General features: G+C 38.0%; 1 protein-coding gene and 1 pseudogene across 2 annotated transcripts; one reads left to right on the top strand and one right to left on the bottom strand.

Moving 5' to 3' along the window:
• Nucleotides 1–8,318: 8,318 nt before the first annotated feature.
• Nucleotides 8,319–9,066, bottom strand: LOC308653953 (tropomyosin alpha-3 chain-like; annotated as a pseudogene). The gene has a single exon. The product of its transcript is annotated as a tropomyosin alpha-3 chain-like (transcript).
• A 4,659-nt stretch (nucleotides 9,067–13,725) lies between these two features.
• Nucleotides 13,726–15,730, top strand: LOC308653290 (ras-related C3 botulinum toxin substrate 1-like; the record flags this gene model as incomplete). Its single annotated transcript, XM_081301906.1, has 2 exons — nucleotides 13,726–13,738; nucleotides 14,320–15,730. The coding sequence occupies 2 exons, from the start codon at nucleotides 13,726–13,728 to the stop codon at nucleotides 14,910–14,912; spliced, it is 606 nt and encodes a 201-aa protein (XP_081158032.1). The 3' UTR covers nucleotides 14,913–15,730.
• Between the last annotated feature and the right edge of the window lie 3,724 nt (nucleotides 15,731–19,454).

The following is a 19,454-nucleotide window of genomic DNA, read 5'->3' as shown; positions in this document are numbered from 1 at the left end:
TTTTCTCCACGATATTGTGGGTAAACACTTGGTCCTTGTCCATTTTTTGATAATGGAGTACCCTCTATGGTGGTTTGAGAACAGCATTCATTATCACAATGTCTCCCTCTATGGCATCGTGGGCAAACACCCAGTATTCTACCCCTTTGAAACCTAGTTTTGTTAAACCCTCCTCCTATAGGGAAATTCCTTTTAAAGTGTCCTGTTTGTTCACAATTGTAGCATGTTTTTGGCCTGGCATCTAAAGCCTGTTGTACTGCAGCTGCCAAGACTTGCCCTTGTTCATTAATGTCTCTACATAATTTAATATATGTGTTTAAATCTTCATGTTTCCATGGTCTAATGGCTTCCTTGCACCAATGATTTGCTTGCTCAAAGGCTAGCTGTTTAATTAATGGCATTGCTTGTTCTGTATCCCCAAAAACTCTGGTAGCTGTTTGAATAAGCCTATCTACAAATTCAGAGTAAGGTTCATTAGCTCCTTGTATAACCTTAGATAATTGTCCTTGTAAATCTCCATGTCCTTGTAAAGTCTTCCATGCCCTAACCACATCTGCAGCAATTTGTAAATATATAGCAGGATCATATTCAATTTGTTGCCGCTGACCCTCATAAGGACCCTGTCCTAACAACATATCTAGAGTTCTCTGAGGATAAGCGGCTGCTGCATTTCGCCTAGCTGTCTCTGTGCAAAATTCCTGATTGGCAACCTTCCATAACAAATATTTCCCTCCATTTAGCACAGCTTTACACATGCTAGCCCAATCTGTTGGCGTCATGTCCAGGTTGGTAATGGATTCGACCATGCTTACAGTGAATGGTGCTTGGGGACCATAGGTTGTTACAGCCTCTTTTAGCTGCTTCACTGTTTTGAAATCTAAAGTGCAGTGAATTCGCTGCCCTCCTGTCTGCTCAAATACAGGGCATGCTAATCTTTGAGGTCCTGTCTCAGGATCCCATCTATCAACTACGGGGGTTGGGGGCCCCACAGCATATGTTGTCTCTATAAGTGGAGCTGTTGGTTGGACACTTACGCCCTCTGGTGATAGAAAGGTGTTAGTAGCAGCCTCCTGTTGTAACTATCTCTATCTGTTCCTCAGGGGCAAACAACTTCAAACCTTGAGCCAACCATTTTCCCCAGTTTGCCTGAGAAAGTTCTAGGGACAGGCAACTTGAAATAAAAAGAAAATAAATCACAACAAGAACACATTTTTTTAAATGGTCACCCATTCTTTTGCTCTCCTTCAGGGGCGAGCAATTTCACTTACCTCCAAGCTTCAGGCATTCCTCATACTGGCCACCAAATGTCGCAGTCTGCTGGGCACAAATAACCGAGCCGCCAAAAAGCCTTGTAGGTTCAAACAGCAACTCTTTATTCCCGAACTCTCACCGGCACTCTACACACACTTCCCGGGAACACACTCCCTCCACCGGGCTCCGCGCGCCAATTCTCCAGGAACCCCGGGAGAACTCATCGGGAACTCCAAAGTAGCGGGCGCCCAAGGCAGCAGGATCCACCCTAATCCCAGCAGGATCTGCCCTAATCCCGGAGCAGGGTCACCTTTCAACCATTCCCTCTAGCAAAATGCCAGGCATCATTCCGACTAAACTGTGGCTCTCAACAGTGTATGATGTATCATAGTACATTCTACTGTCATGTATAATTAATTAGAACAATTTTTAAAAGAATATAACATAGAAACGACTTACATGTTCATCAAAAAATGAAATTATTAAATATACCAGGGAGCTAGGGATATTGTATAGCAGTTACAAAGAATGAGGTTGACATAAATGTGACAGGTAAAGCTCTCCCTAACAAAGTATTTTGTGAAAAGAGTGTATTAGCTATTTAGTGATTTTTCACAAATTATGCCCAAACCTAGCAACTTAAGGCAATAAATATTGTATCCAGCTGGGGCCCAGAAAGCAGGTGCACCTTAGAGTCCGTTAGGAGACTGCTATCAAAGTGATGGCTATAGCTACAGTCACCAAGGCTCCAGTGGGAGTGGATCAGCTTCCAACTCATCACTCTTACAGCTGTTTTCAGGATCTAAATGGCTGTTGGCCAGAGAGAACTCTTCCTTGCCATGTATCTTTTCCATGGCACTACTCACAAGATGACAGCTTGTGTGCCCTTGTTGAGAGCTGCAGCTAAAGCGGCCCCAGCAAACTTCCAGCTGATTGGCTCCTCTGCAGTGAAGCTCATTGGGCTGTTTCCCCACCCTTTCAGACCATGGAGCTGCTCATTGGGGGACTCTTTTGGCTCCACCCACGCGACCCGGAAGTCTGCCTCAAGAGCGGGAAAATTGAAAATGACCTGGAAGTCCCAGTGGTTGCCATTGAGCTCTTGGGGAATTCCTGGAGAGCTCTGTGGTACAGCCTGCGTGCTAAAAATAAAGTTAGTTCCTGCTTGACAAGTGGCTCATGAATTGTGCCCAGTCAGACTGCAGCATGCCCTGGAGTAAAAGGCTAGGAGAGAAAGCTAGTAAGAGAGAGAGAACAAGACAAAATCCAGAGTCCTTCTGTAACCTAATCTTGGAAGTAACATTCCATCACTTTTGTCCTATTCTATTGGTTGGAAGAGTCACTAAGTACAACTCTCAATCATTTATGTAGAAATACAGCTCTCTGTGGTTTGTATGGAAAGGACCTTAAAAGCTACACAATAAATTCATAGTAGTGATTCCTCCAGAAAAGCAGTGGAATTTGGGGGAAGGTCAGGTAGGGTGGGGAACACAGGGGAAGGACTGGTGTTATGAAGGACCTTCATATTTTCATTGTTTGAATTGTTCTATTAAAAAGTATTAAAATATTGCAGGTGTGATTGAAAATGCATAAATAAAAATTCAAAAAAAGACTTCACTAGATTCAATAAAATATTCTCATTTGTTATGCTGAAACTATTTTTAAAGGGATAAAAATATCTTCATCACTAAAACCTTCTGTTATTGAAAGAAGATCCTTGAGATGCAATGTTATATTATTTACTTGATGACTTTCTATTCTTCTAATGAATGAGCTCAGTGCTATGAACTTTCCTTGTAGAACTGCCTTCATAGTGTCCCAGAAATTTTGATATATTGTATTGCTATCATGTACCTCTAAGTATTTTTTATTTCATCTCTAATTTCTTCATTGATCATTGATCATTCAGTAGCATATTATTTAGTCTATAGGTGTTAGAGTAGCTTTTACCTTTTACTATACCATTGATTTCTAACTTTATTCCATTATGATCTGATAGAATGTAAGGAATTACCTCTATTTTTGTATTTGCTAAGCATTGCTTTGTAGCCTAAGATGTGGTCTACTTTAGAAAATGATCCATCTGCTGCTGAGAAGAAAGTATATTCAGTCATTAATGGATGATGTATTCTCTGTATGTCTAAATTATTAATTGTATTTTTTAGTTCTAAAGATTCTTTGTTTAGTTTTTGTTTGGACAATATATCCAGTTATGAAAGAGATGTGTTAAAGTCACCCAGTAATATTGTGTTGTGATCTATTTAATTTTTGAAATTGATCAAATAGATCAATAGATCAAGGGATTTGTTTGATGTACATTAATCTATTGTTAGGGCGCATAAATATTTATGATCATTATTTCTGGTTGTTGTATAATTCCCCTAAGTAGTATGAAATGTCCTTCTTTGACCTTTCTGATTAACTTTGGCTTGAAGTCCACTTTATCTGATATGAGGATAGAAACCCCTGCTTGTTTATGATATCCAGGTGAATTATACTTTCTTTCCCATCCTTTTACCCTCAGTCTGTGGTATCTTTGCCTATGAGTCTCTTGGAGATACCATATTGTTGGGTCTCATTTTTAATACAATCTTCCAGTCTACATCTTTTGATTGATGAGTTTAGATCATTTACATTCAAAGCTATTATTGAGAAATAATTTTTATTCCATAGTCCTCAAACAGAGCCAAGAAAATAACTATTTTAAAGAAATGCTAGAAATGATAATAGTGAGACAAATACACACACACACACACACACACACACACACACACACATGTCCATGGACCATTCAGCACACAAAAATTAAAAAAAAAAAAGGGAAAAAGCTTCTTGATGGAAGATTAAGGAATTGTTTCCATTGCAAGGGTCAAAAAATTATCCATAATATATGTTGGCTGTCAATTCCCAATTCTCTTTTTTTCCATTTTTTCTTGAGGTATGTATTGTGCAGAAGAGTAATAGTTGGGGGCAATCAATTCCTTCTTTTTGTGGCTCTGGTCAGATTGCCATTCTCAGCTTGAAAAGCATTTCCTGGCACTAGGAGCCAGGCCTGCTCCCTAGGGATCTTCAGCAACTGCACAACAGAGCAACCTGGGACTCCCAAGTGTGGGGGAGAAGGCTATAGCTGGATGGCAGGAATGGTGGGCTCTGAAGACTTGTAAGAAGATCCTTAAGACTATCCATAGCTTAAATTATAGGCTACAAGTGATGGTAAAATACAGCAGTAGAATTCTTTTAGTTTGGAACCGATTATTTTGGGTTAATTTATATCTAGTAGTAGCTTTTAATTGTTTTTTGCTTAGATACAGTTGGAAGAATCTATTTGTTGTCAGTGGAAACCAGGAAGTCAAAGGGCAGGAGTTATGTGGAAAGCCTTCCTGAGAATGCAATTTTTGGAGATCAATTTTTGAGAAAGATTTTTTTTTTACATAGTTCTGGGATGGAATATAATTTTTTATTGATAGGCTTAGTGAACATTTGGAAAGAAAACGGGCTATTTGTGATATAAAACAAAAATGATAAACCTATATAACACTTTTAGGTATTTAATATGTGCCAGGCTCTGAGCTTCATATTTAATCTTGACAGGGCATGATAATTACCTCATATTTCAAGGATACCGAAACGAAGAGAGTTGTGGTAAGTACCTCAAGGTCACATCACAGAAAGTGGTTAAGCTGAGACTCAACCAGAGTTCTGTTCCAAGTTCCTGGTTCTTGTGACAACTTGCCCATGAGAAATGAGAACTTTCCTGCCAAAGGCCAATCTTTGGCCTCAAGAACAGAAACAGACTGTCTGACTAGCAGGGTAGGAAGTTGTGGCAAAACAAATTGAGGATTTTTTCCATCTTTTGCTGTTTGAAACACTTGGTTGCCCAGGGCTTGATCTCAGAATTGGGCTCTAGTCCCCCAGAGAAGCCAGCATCCAGAACTGAGGCCAGGATGCTGGCCTACTAATTTTTTATGTTATAGTGAAGATATTCCTAAGGCACCAAATAAGTGGTTGAATGTTTCTTTTTATCAACTTTCCCTAACCAAGGCCAACAAATAAGTGAAGCATTTTACCCATGGGAGGACCATTAGGCAAAATGAAAAAGATACTACCTCAATTGTATTGATCTAGTAACAATCACCTCATTCTGCATCCAAGGTCCAGAAAAGAAAGTAATTTGTTCATTGACTTTCCATTAATGAGGGGGTAGCCAGAGTAGAGGTCAGATACCTGCTCCTCACCCAGTGCCCTTTTCCAACTGTAGGTCAGGATAAAGGCTTTGGATCCTTTGGGCTGAGATAGGTGATGGGTTCAATGTAAGTGCTAGCTCCTGAGTAAATAAACTACAGTGACCAAACTGAGGTTGGAAACACAAAGAACGGAAACCATTCAGTGGTGCAGAGGACCAGGGCACACGTCCAAGTCAGCAACACAGGAGCCAGTAGTTTATTCTGCAGCACACCCTACCTGTCAGTACCAGCTCTCACAAACTGAAAGGCCACAGGGCAGGTAGAAAGCAATACACTTACTACAAAGAGCTTAAAATGAAGACAGCCAATTCATGGGAAATTGCCCAACTCCAGAGAAAAGGATAGATGAAGAAGAATGAGTCAGGAGAGGAGGAGCAGGCTCCTTATAAACAATGTCTTGTGCTCTGCCAAGGTCAGCCAAGGGAATCACTGGGTCAGAACTACAGCAAGGATAGTAACCTAAGTGGGGTTTCCAAGGACTTTGAGGAAAGCAGCTTTGGCCTGAGTGAGCAAAAAGGACTGCAAACAGAACTGCATACGGTGGCTTCTGTGTGCTATCAACATGCCCCACTGATTTATGCTTCCAATACATCTTGTACTTCCCTTGTCTAGACTTGGACTCAACCAAAGGAACATGGGTTCCTTCCTGGGGGACAATGATATTTAGAAATCAGTATCTGGGTAGCAACCATGGCCAGTGTTATTGGAATACTGTTGTTTCTAGGCTTTTTTCAGAAGACAGATCTGGATAAAATAAAAATTTAAAGGATCATGAGTTAGTATGTTACCTCCAATTATATCAAATCAAATTTTAGGCTGGTGTTATGGCTCAGTGGTAAAGTGCTTGGCTAGCACCTGTAAGGCACTAGGTTCCATCCTCAGCACCACATAAAAATACATAAATAAAAATAAAGGTATTGTGTTCATCTACAACTGAAAAAAAAAAATATATATATATATATATATATATATATATATATATATATATATAAATTAAAGCTGATTCTACCTGAAATTGTTCTATTCAATTTTCATCTCCCTTTTCCCCTAATGAGAAAACCTCTCCGGTTTCCAATTGTTTCTTTAATCTATAATGCATACAATGTAATTTCAGAATTTCTTCACTGACATCAATATTAAATAGCAAATCTAAGAGAAGTTCAATATTTATTTACAGTTCTTTTTGAACATGAAATACATTTTGTTAAGGGAGAATTGGTTCAAAAGTTAGTTGAAGCAATTTTTATTTCTGAGAGGTTTGGTACCAATTTGATAGCTTCATTAGATACATTTATTTGGGGGTGTTTGTATTCTATATTAGGGTTTGCTTTTTAATTTTTGCTGATATAATATGCAAAATGCTTACATGGTTCAGAAGTGAAACCTATAGTAAAGAGTAAACTCATTCAACATTTTATTTGTTTCTGGTTTATCCTTCCTATATTTCTTTTCTTTTCTTTCCTTTTGGAGGGACTGGTTCTTTATTTCAAAGAGACACTTGTCAATATTCAGTATCAAAACAGTTGCACTATTGTTTCTCTTTCTCTCAACTGGCCCCAAAGAGACCACAATAAAGGAGAATACACTTTAAGCCAATAAGCTGCAGGATGTACATCTAACAGACCTCACAGAAACCTCACCTAAAAAAGTGGGGATTGGGTTGGGAAAGAAACTTTGAAAGATCAGCACACTGCCAGCCCAGACTGCAGGACTCTCATAGCCAGACGGGGTGGCCAGGTACCCCAACCCCAAAGATGCAGTTTCAAAATAATATAAAATTTAAAAAGTTGTGTACATAAGCTATTCAAGATTCTCCAGCACTGACTGATACAAAGCACAATGAGATGGCACTTTTAGATACAGCAGCTTCAGACCCAGAAAAAGGTAATGAGATGAGTTCATATGGCTAACTCAGTGGCCAAAACATAATTTTCTTTTTCTTTTTTTTTCAAGCAGGCAGGACAGCAATTAAGTGGTCACCACAAGATTAAGGGGCCCATGATCCATTCTGTGAACACTTGGGAAGTGGGTAGAGATGGGAGAAAAATTTGGTCTCAGGGCTAAGAATATGGCTCAGTGGTAGAGCATTTGCCGAACACGCACGAGGCCCTGGGTTCAATCCCCAGCACCAGAAAAACAAAATGTCTCAGAGGTGTCACCATGTTAATTTGGTCATTTCTGATGAAAAAAAGTAAAAAATAAGAATACAGTTGTCTAAAGATACCTTAAAGCTAAAACCAAAACAAAACCTGAATAACAAGGTTTTTGTTTTTTGGCTAACTCCTCTTGGAATCACCTTTCTGGTTTGGCTGGTACTTTGCACAGAGCAATGAGGTTTGCCATAGTAGAGTCTTTCCCTGGGCTCTCAGTAAGGCAGGCCCATTCCTCTTTTCCTCCTCTATGGAGAGGGCAGTAGGGATTAGGCTGGAAGGTTACCTTCCAAAAGTGAGAAGGGAATTCGATTGCTGCTTCAGAGCTATGAAATTATTTGGAATGTTTTACAAATGGTTACTGTAACAACAAAAAAGTAATTACAAAATGTGTACATCACAACATGCTTTTAAAGACACTTTGCCTTGTGCTCACATTCCCTTAAATGCTATTCCCAAAGGTGCTCAGCCTCCAGCCCAGGAGGAATCTCTGGGAAGAAGCAGAGACAGTTTGGTGAAAAAGACAAGGGAGTGGGGGTAGAGGGGGTGTTGAAAGGAGAAAGCAGCCTTCCACTTAAAGATCAGCCCTCAGTTTCAAGGTCAGCTTGGGGCTGGCTGGCCTCAGGCGGAGTCAGGGTCAGAGGGAGGAGCAGCAGCAGGGCGGGACTGGGAAGTTCTACATCTCATTCAGGTCAAGCAAAGTCTGGTCCAGCATCCTTTGTGTACAGAGGTGCTCCTCTTCGGTGCATTTCAGCTTATCTTCAAAATCATCAATTGTCTTTTCCGGTTTGGCTACTGATCTCTTGGCAAACTCAGCGCAGGTCTCTGCCTCCTTGAGTTTATCAGTGATTTTCTTTATTTCTTCCTCACATTTGTCTTCTTTTTGAGAGTACTTTTCTTCAGCAGCATTCAGACACTTGAGGTTCTGGTCCATCAGTCTGATCTGCTCATCCATCTCTCGGCAACGGGACTCTGCCAGTTCAGCTCGTTCCTCTGTGCATTCCAAGTCTCCTTCAATAATCACTAACTTACGGGCCACCTCTTCATACTTCCTATCTGCTTCTTCTGCAATGTGCTTAGCTTCTTTGAGTTGGATTTCCTGGAGTTCCATCTTTTCTTCATCTTGTAGGGCCCGGTTTTCAATAACTTTCATACCTCTCTCACTCTCAACAGCAGCTTTTTCTGCTTCCTCCAGCTTTTGCAGGGCAGTAGCTAGGCGCTCCTGAGCAAGCTCCAGCTCCTCTTCAACCAGTTGGATCCTGCCGCTTCAAGGAGGCTACCTCTGCCTCAGCCTGTTCCCAGGCCGCCTTTCTCCCTCAACTTCCCCGAAGGAGGCGCTCAGCCCTCTCCTGGGCATCATCCGCTTGCTGCTGCGGAACGTGGATCTTGTGGTTCTCCGCCTCAACGGGGGTGATCCCAGCCATGGTGCCCACCCAGCGGCTTCACGATATCTGCCTTCTGCCTCCTCTCGGCGCTGCAGCCGCTTCTCATCAATCCTATATTTCTTTTTAAAAAATAACACTGTGCATATCTTATTTTCTTCCAAAAAGTATTCATTATATATACTCTCTTAAAACTTACTTTTTTTCTCTTAACAAAATATTCCTTGGAAACATTCCTTATCAGTTCATAAAGATCTTTGTTACATAGTACTCTATTGTTTGCGTGAACATTGTTTATTCAACTATTTTTACATAGAGAGGCATTTAGGTTGTTCTTTATTTTATCAGACATTTTTGGAAAGTTTTATTTTCCTAGAGTATTATTTATTTCAACTAAGTTTTCAAATTATTTGCATGAAGTTGTACAGAGTGACCTCTTAAATTTAAAATTTTTCCTTCTGTTTCAATACTTATGTCTCCCTTAGCTTCCAAACTATAAATTTCTTTTTATTAGCTAACAGCTTGAAAGAAAAAAGATATTAATTTGGGAAAGGTACCCTTGTTGTTTGTTATTTTGTCTATTTTCTCTTTTTGTTGTTGTTCTTGATTGCCTAATCAAGTTAGTTGGTGTTTTATTTATCTAGATGATTTTCCAAAAAATAATTCAGTTTATTTTTTTTCCTAAGACTTATTTATTGTTCTTCTATTTTTCTTTTCCAATCACTAATTTCTGCTCTTCAGTATTTATTATTTTCTTCTTTCTTTCTTTTGGTTTGTTTTATTGTTCCCTTTCAAGGTTTGAAATTGAAATGTTAGTTGGCTTATTTTCATTCTTCCATTTTTATTAATAAAATTATTTAAAGTTATTGGTTTTCCTCTGATCATTGCTTTCATTGTTATCCTATCCCTACATTTTCTGTAAAATAGATCTAGAAGTCTGATTAGATTCAGGGTAAAGTTTTGATGCAACAATATGTTCCTGTTGGTGTTGTGTATTACAAATTACATCACATCAAGAGGCATGCATTTCTGATTGTTCTAGTGTTAGTGTTGCGAAAATTGATGATTAAATTCCAGTGAATCAGCCCAATTTCCTACTTTTTAAAGTTCCCATCACCAATTTATCTAATAGTTTTAGCCACTTAAGTGAAGTTCCCAGACAGCTTAGAGGTTAGAAATGATAATAAGCTATTCTATCACTGCTTCTTTATTCATTTGTTGGATCATCCACAAAAAATTTAATTTATCCGCATACAAAAAAGAACTTTTCCTCCTTAATTATTTCATTGCTATAGGAATGAAATAGGACACTTGACTTTCTCCCCTTTGCTCATCAATGCTTAGAGTACTGACTTAGTGATGTAGCATTATTCTGTTAAGTTTCTGCTTAACTCTTTGGATTCTATACTTGTGTATCTCTTTTCTTCTCACCATGAAAATCTCAGTTCCTAATAACATTGGCACAATTTTGCTCTCCACCCTCAATGTCACTACGTGTGTTACAGTAAGACAATTAAAGTCAGTATAAATGTCTTTACGGTTCTTTTTCCTTTAGAATATACCCTACTTAGGGGTATACTGCATTTTAAAATAAAAATTTTTATATAGTTGTGGCATAAAAATTATATATAGTTATGTTCATTGTTATGTTTGCTCCAATTTTAGGGATTTGTTTTCCCTATTTTCTAATAAGTGTTTATATGATTCCTAAGTCAAAACTATATGACAAGATACATCCATAGAACTTTTCCTTCTCTCCTGGCTTCTTCATCCTGCACCCTTTCTCCCAAGATAGAAAACCATTTTTATTAGTTTTTGGTGTTGATTTTGTTATTTCTTTTTGAATATTTTTTTTTGATTTATCACCATTTCTTACATAAAAGGTGGTATACCATAAACATGGTTTTGCATCTCTCTGTATTTCACTTGACAGTATATCCTATACTGTATTGATATCAGTATATAGATACGTACTTCATTCCTTTTTTATAGTTGTATAGCTCTTCATTTTGTGGAAATAGTTCAATATACCACTTTCTTATTGCTAGATATTTAGGTTGTTCTAGACTTTTTATTTTTTGCTATTGCAAATAATACCATTATGAATAGTTTTATGCCTACAATTTTATTTTACTCAATTATGTGTTTAATAGATTCCCCAGAAATGGGATTTTTAGGTCAAAGGGTAAATATTCATTTGACTTTTTTAGATTTTGCTAGCATCATTTATTGCAAAGTGTCTGTCCCATTCCCCCATAAATGGTCTGGGCATTCTTGTAAAAAATTATTTGACTTATTAAGTGATGAGTTATTTCTGGGCTTTCTATTCTATTCCACCAATCTGTATGTCTGTCTTTATGTCAATATAACACTATTTTGATTACTGTATCTTTGTAATAAATTTTGAAATCAGGTCATGTGAGACCACCAACTTGGCTCCTCTTTTTTAAGAATGGCTTTTCAAGTTTTGAGTATTCAGGGTCCTCTGAATTTCTATGTGAATTTTAGGATTAAGTTTTCTATTTCTGCAAAAAAATCATTTTTGAACTCTTTATAGATTCTGGTTATAAATATTCTCTTGGAAGAATAGCTGGCAAAGATATTCTCTCATTCTGTGAGTTATCTCTTCACTAGGTTCATTGTTTCCTTTGCTGTAAAGAAACTTTTACATGTGGTATAGTCCCATTTCTGAATCTTGCTGTGATTTCCTGAGCTACTGGAGTCCTATTTAGGAATCTGTTGCCTATGCCTGTGTCATAAAGCATTTCCCCTGTGTTTTCTAGTAGGTGTTTCAAAATTTTGGATCCACATGTAGGTCTTTGATCCATTTGGGGTTGGTTTTTTGTACGGGGTAAGAAATAGGGATCTAGTTTCTATCTTCTATGTATAGTTATCCAGTTTTCCCAGCACCATTTGTTAGTGTGTCTTTTATCCAATGTATGTTTTGGCACCTTTGTCAAAGATCAGATGGCTGTAGCTGTGTGGGTTTGTCCTCTATTCTATTACACTGGTCTACATGTCTGTTTTTATGCCAGTGCCATGCTGTTTTTATTACTGTGGTTTTATAGTATATTTCAAAGTCTCGTTTGTGATGCTTCTAGCGTTGTTCTTTTTTGCTCAGGATTGTTTTGGCTATTCAGCGTCTTTTTTGCTTCCATAAGAATTTTAGGATTGTTTTTCCTAGTTCTGTGAAGAATATCATTGGTATTTTGATGGGGATTACATTAAATCTGTAAATTGCTTGCAGTGATATGGCAATTTTAACCATAATAATTCTGCTGATCCATAAACATGAGGTCTTCCTATCTTCTAGTTTGATCCTTCTATTTCTTTTTTCAGGATTCTATAATTTTTGTTGTAGAGGTCTTTCACCTCTTTGGTTGGATTTATTCCTAGTTCATTCATTCATTCATTCTTTCTCTCTTTTGTTCTTTCTTTCTGTCTTCTTTGAAGCTTTTATGAATGGAATTATTTCCCTGATTTCTTTCTCAACATGTTTGTTTTGGGTATATAAAGAAGTTATTGGTTTTGGTATGTTCATTTTGTATTCTCCTACTTTGCTGAATTTATCAGATCTAAAAATCTTCCGTGGAGTATTAGGGTCTTATAAGTATAGGACCACATTATCTGCAAATAGGTCTAATTTAACTTCTTCCTTTCCTATTTGTATTTCTTTTCTTTCTTTCTCTTGTTTAATTGCTCTGGATAAAATTTCAAGTACTATATTAAATAGGAGGGGTGAGAGTGGACATCCTTGTCACATCCCTGATTTTAGAGGAAATGTTTTCAGTTTTTCCCCCATTTAGTATGATGTTGGATATGGGTTTTTCATTTATATCTTCTAATATGTTGAGGTAAGATCCTTTTATACCCAGTTTCTTTAGGGTTTTTATCACAAAGGATGTTGTATTTTGTTAAAAGTTTTTTCTGCATCTGTTGATTATGTGATTTTTATCCATGATGTATTATGTTTATTGACTGGTGCAAGGTTTTCATAGGGATTTGAGGGGAGGCACATCATAGGCAAGAACCAGAGTGGTCTGATTTTCTGATGAACAGGCTCACATTATATATAGGTCACTGGATGTTCTGAGTTCTGTAAATCTAGAGAAAAGTTACTAATTAGAAAGTCTTATCACTCATGTCTTTTTACTTCCTTTCCCCAGAAATAGCTGCAGTTATTCCTTAGGATAGAAAAATCATTTTTTACTGGAGAACAGAGGAAAATAAAGAAAGGAAATTATCACTGGATAAGATAATGAAATAAAAGCAACTTCCACAGAACAGGTCTGTGGATTAATGTCTGACATTAATTTCAAAATTTTCAGTCATTATTGTTTCAACTATTTATTTAGTTCCTTTCACTTTTTCTTTTCCTTCCACTATCCCCCCCCACCCACCCATGACATGTATATTAAACATATTACAGTTCCTAGATCTTTTTTCCCCAGTATCTTTTGTCTTTGCTTTTTCAGTTTTTTGCAGGTTCTATTGCTATATAGATTGCTATATCCTCAAACTCAGAGATTCTTCAGTCATGTCTAGTCTACTAATAAGCCCCTGAAAGGCATTATTCATTTTTCTTAGGTTGTTTTTCCTCTCTAGCATTTCTTTTTGGTTCTTCTTAGAATATCCAACACTCTGCTTACATTGACTCTCTGCTCTTGTATGCTGTCTACTTTATCCATGAAATCCCTTAGCATGGACTGGGAAAGTAGCTCAGTGGTAGAGTGCATGCTGAGCATTTACAAGGCCCCGAGTTTGATACCCAGTACAAATTAAAAAAAAAAAAAAAACCACTTAACATATGAATTATAGCTGTTTTAAATCCATGGTCATCCAACATTCTGCCATATATGATTTGAGGTCTGATGCTTGCTCTGCTTCATCAAACAGAAATTTTGGTTTTTAATGCCTTGTAATTTTTTCTTGATAGCTAGACATGATGTGATTTAGGGGTAGGAAAGCATTTTGCAGTCCTGTTATTAGATCTTATACTTTTAATGAACATATATATGCCTCTGGACTGCGGACTTCACAAATGTTTCTCAGTTCTTCACTTAGCACTCCATCCCCCAAACACGAACAGGTGGGACAGGGTGTCTAAAGGGAGCTGGAGTTGGGTATCTTCCTTCTTTCATGTGAAAGGCTGGAGGCAATACTGTCAGGTATTTCCCTTTTTTCCATGGGGAAGCCTAGAGCCAGTGGGAGTTGTTTTCCTTCCTCTAGATCAGTTAGGTTGTAATAAAACCCCAGCAGTTAGACTGACCTCTCCTAAGAGCAAATCTTGTTAAGAACGGAATGCTCAGCGGCGGCACCGGCGCGCGGGGAGGGGAGGCCAGATAGCTGTAGGTAAAACTTGCCTACTGATCAGTTATACAACCAATGCATTTCCTGGAGAGTATATCCCCACTGTTTTTGACAACTATTCTGCCAATGTTATGGTAGATGGGAAACCTGTGAATCTGGGCTTATGGGATACAGCTGGACAAGAAGATTATGACAGATTGTGCCCCCTCTCCTATCCACAAACAGATGTTTTCTTAATTTGCTTTTCCCTTGTGAGTCCTGCATCATTTGAAAATGTCCGTGCAAAGTGGTATCCGGAAGTGCGACACCATTGTCCCAACACTCCTATCATCCTAGTGGGAACTAAACTTGATATTAGGGATGATAAAGACACAATTGAGAAACTGAAGGAGAAGAAGCTGACTCCGATCACCTATCCACAAGGGTTAGCCATGGCTAAGGAGATTGGTGCTGTAAAATACCTGGAGTGCTCAGCACTCACACAGCGAGGCCTCAAGACAGTGTTTGATGAAGCTATCCGAGCAGTTCTCTGCCCACCTCCTGTCAAGAAGAGGAAGAGAAAATGCCTGCTGTTGTAAATGTCCAAGTCCCTCGTTCTTGATCCTTCCCCTTGGAACCTTTGTATGCTTTGCTCAAAAACAGTGGAGCCTTCGCACTCAATGCCAAGTTTTTGTTAAAGATTAATTTTTCCATAAAACCATTTTGAACCAATCAGTAATTTTAAGGGTTTGTTTTAAGTGTACGAGTTCAAACTCACATTCTATTAAAATTTAGCCCTAAAGTGACAAGCCTTCTTAAAGCCTTATTTTTCAAAAGCCCCTATTCTTGCTCAGATTAAGAGTTGCCAAAATACCTTCTGAACTAAGTTGCGTTGTGCTGAGAACACTGAGCACTAAACTGTTGGGAGACCTTTGTCTAAGAAGACTGCGCTTCTGAAGTCAGGAGGTGCAGACGCTTTCCGAGTAGTTTGAGATCGTGTGAAGCAGCACAGCCTCCTTAATGAAATGTTGCCGTTTAATGCATCAGCAACTTATCAGCCCATGTTCACCACGTAACTGTACTGTATGTTGTAATGAAATGAGTATAACTCGGCTCTTTGGATAAGTTTCTGATTTCATGGTGAGGTTTTTTTTTTTTTTTTTTTTTTTAATCAACTAGCTTTTGCAGAGACTTTGAACAGAACTCTCATTCACGTGTTTCCTCTAATGAAGTATTCTGTTCCTAGTCGTGGGTGTGCTGGGTGGAGTGTGTGAAACACAACATGATCAAAGGATGAAGACAGTATTTTGACTAAATATAAGTGGAGATTAATTTACACTACATTGTACACAGAATAATTCAACTGAATAAAAAAGTGTCACGGGTAAAGATTTTTAAAGATTAATTTCTGTCAAATGCAGTAGATGAAGAAAGGTCGGTATTAAGTGTCTTTTCTTAAGCTTTTCCATTTTCCTATACTTGCCATCCCTCCCGGAATTGGGCATTTAATTCACTTTTGAACGGCCATTCCCATAGTTGCTAACTTAGTAAGTGCTTTTCTTATAGAACCCCTTCTTAATGAGCAATATGCCTCCTAATTGTACTATAAATCTTTCTGATAATGCATTAGTTTTTTTGTAGGTTAGTAAAAGTGCATTCCTGTTTTCATGTTACTTTATTCAAAGCTAATAAGTGCTTTCCTTAGGTGTAAAAATCATGTGTTGCAGCTTTACAGTTTTTAAAATATTTTAGATATTCTTCAACTATGAACCTTCTTAACATCACCGTCTTGCCAGATTACCAACACTGTCACGTGACTAATACTGACCCTGTTTACCTCACACACACGGACACACGCTTCCTGTTGTGGCTTTGCCTAATGATGTTCCTTTGGGTCTGTGAGGTTCTGTAAACTGTGCAAGTGCTAACAATGTTCTGTACAACTTAAACTCGCTGGCAAGAACACAATGTTGGACCTTTCAACCACTAGAACAAAATTTTTTAAATTGACAGTTGCAGAATTGTGGAGTGTTTTTACATTGATCTTTTGCTAATGCAATTAGCAGTATGTTTTGCATGTATGACTTAATAAATTCTTGAATCATAAAAAAAAAAAAAGAACGGAATGCTCTGGTTTATTTCAGAATGGTTCCTTTTCCCTTTCCTCTGCCAAAAGCACCAGGGGATTTTTTTTTTCCTCTGAAACTGTGTGGACCTGATAGAACTCCAGGAGGAAAACACAAAAGTGTAGGAGCCCACATGATTGGGTCTCTGGAGTTTTTAACTCTCAGGGTTGCCCACATTGAGCCTCAGCAGTTTATCAATTGCTGTGTGTAGATTTTCCTACTCTTGTACTGGTTCTGTGATAGTTTTAGCTTGTGAGTTTCTCTTTTTTTCTGTAAATTTTAATTATCTGCATCCATTTGTCTGTCTTTCCAATTTAGGGTAAGGGGGGGGGATTTGCCCTGAAATCTCACTTCTCTGACAGATATAAAAAAAGAGATGTTTATTTTTCAATTTGCTTATATTTATATTTGAAGTAAAAATGACAACTTCCAAGCTTTTTACAGTTGGACTGGCAACTGAAAGTCTGAACTGAATTTTGAGGGATGAAAGGCATTCCAATAGATCTGTACTGTACAATGTGGTAGCCACTTAGCCATATATGACTACTGAAATTTAATTAAGTAAATTTAAAGTTCAGTTCCTCAGTCTCATTAGCTACTCTATTTATTTCAATTGCTCAATAACTAGCTGTAATTAGTACCCACCGCACTGGAAAACACAGCATATTATCATTCTAGAAAATTCTATTGGACAATGCAGCTATTCAAAATGTAGTTCTTGTGGACTGTGATCTGTGGGGAGCTACTTACAGGACTGCATGAAAATATTTTGGCTTGGGCCATGTGGGTTGGTGTACTCTCACTACTCAAAATGTAGTTCAAGGGCCAGGGATGTAGCCTACTGGCGGAATACTTGCCTAGCATGCACAAGGCCCTGGGTTTAATCCCTAGAATTGCAAAAATATATAAAATAGTAATAATAAAATGTAGTTCAACAGCCAGAAATATCCTTTCCCCAACTGGTTTGTTAAAGTGCAAAGTCTCAGATCCTATTCAGGACCTACTGTGTCAGAATTAGCTTTCAACAACATCACCCACTGATTCCCATGTACGTGTAGATTTGAGAAGCACTGTTATAGAGGTCTTGGGACTTGAGAGAATCAGATGGGTATCAGATGGGTGTGGCACTAGGACAGAGTTCATCAGAGAGTTAAATTGTATTCTGAAGGAACTACCAAAATATAGTACATGAAAATGCACACATAGCAGAAGCCAGAACAGCAGAAGTTTGCAGGTTGTGGCAGATTATTGCAAATTCTATGGCTCTGTGGATTGTGATCTGTGGGGAGCTACCCACCAGTGTAAAACAGGAGTGCATAAAAATATTTTTGGTTTGAGACAAGTGGGCTAGTGCACATCTATAATTCTATTGACTCAAGAGTCTGGGGCAGGAGGATTTTAAGTTCAAGACCAGATTTAGAAACCTACTGAGGCCTTATCTCAAAATAAAAAATATAAAGGAGTAGGGAAGTAGTTCAGTAGTTGAGTACCATTAGGTTTAATCCCCAGTGCTAAAAAAAAATTAAATTAAATTAAATTTTAAAAAAATAAGGGTTTGGGTCTGAAGAAGGACTTTATAGCAGTAATGTGAAGGACCAGATGGGTGGAAGTTAAGGGAGCAGATAGAAGGTTGTGACACAAACTCAAATGAAATATACTTCTTAGGAACAGGGGTCTGAGAGAGAGGGGCAGGGGGAGAATTTAAGGGTGTTGGTAACTAACTGGATGTATCAAGCTTATCATTAAAGAAAGGAAGAATTAAGAATCAAACTTGGATGACTGACAAATGTGGCTGCTTTAACCAAATCAAAAATCCAGAAGAACGAACAGATTTTCTGAGAAGGTACTGAGATTGGTTTGAACATGTTACATTTGAGGTATTGCTGGAACATTTGCTCACTAGTTCCCCTACATGCCAAATGATGTTAATGATAGTATTTACCCCACGAGTCTGATGTATTAATAATCAACAGATGTCATGTACACTTTGTCAATGTTTAAGTGACGTATACCTGTTATCTGTTATCACTCCTGTATGTATTTGTAACCCAAAGGAAGGAGGCAGAGGAGAGACTAAAGATACTGCCTAAATTTGCAGGAGAGCAGCCTCATCCATCAAGTTCAGTAAGACAGGAGGCACTGGAGGAAAATGCTGAAAAGAATGAAAGATGTGAATAGTCAAGGAAGAAATATAAGATAACAAATCATCAATTAGAAATACACCCCAGATGCTTCTAAACATAGCAAGTTGTCAAAGCTTTCCATAAAGTAGATGAAGACAGTGTTAAAATGAGATTTTGGAGAGAACACATATTGAAAAATTCAACTGAGCAATTAGCAGCAGCATTCATTGTAGATGAGAAACCCTCTCCAGAACCACTTCTGCCTTAGAACATATACTGCATATATTACAAACTTCTATTACATTTGATTTTCATCTGCAGACAAATTTCTGGTTAAAATATAATATTTTCTAAAAAGGTGATTGGGGCTGAGGATGTGGCTCAAGCAGTAGTGTGCTCGCCTGGCGTGTGTGAGGCCCGGGTTCGATCCTCAGCACCACATACAACAAAGATGATGTGTCCGCCGAGAACTAAAAAATAAATATTAAAAAAAATTCTCTCTCTCTCTCTCTGTCTCTCTCTCTCTTTAAAAAAATAAATAAAATAAAATAAAAAGGTGATTGCTAGTTCAAACTTATCATTAAGCATAGCTCTTGATTATATGTTTGGAAAACTTGTAGGAAGTTTAACCATCTGATTGATTAGACAGTACCTAGGAGTGAAATTTAACCCTTCGATGCAAGCTTCCAGAATTTGTAGGTAGTGCTGGATTCTTAAATTTGTTTGGGGGGCTGGGATTGTGGCTCAGTGGTAGAGCACTCGCCTAACACAGACGGGACCTGGGTTTGATTCTCAGCACCACATAAAAATACAAGCATTGGGTTGTGCCCATTTACACCTAAAAAAAAAATATTAAAAAGGAAACAAAAAGAGTTTAAATAAATTTGTTTTG

The sequence above is a fragment of the Spermophilus citellus genome (genome assembly GCF_964194105.1).
Source record: "Spermophilus citellus genome assembly, chromosome: 7".
Classification (NCBI taxonomy): Eukaryota; Metazoa; Chordata; class Mammalia; order Rodentia; family Sciuridae; genus Spermophilus; species Spermophilus citellus.
This window is presented reverse-complemented; position numbering and strand designations above follow the sequence as displayed.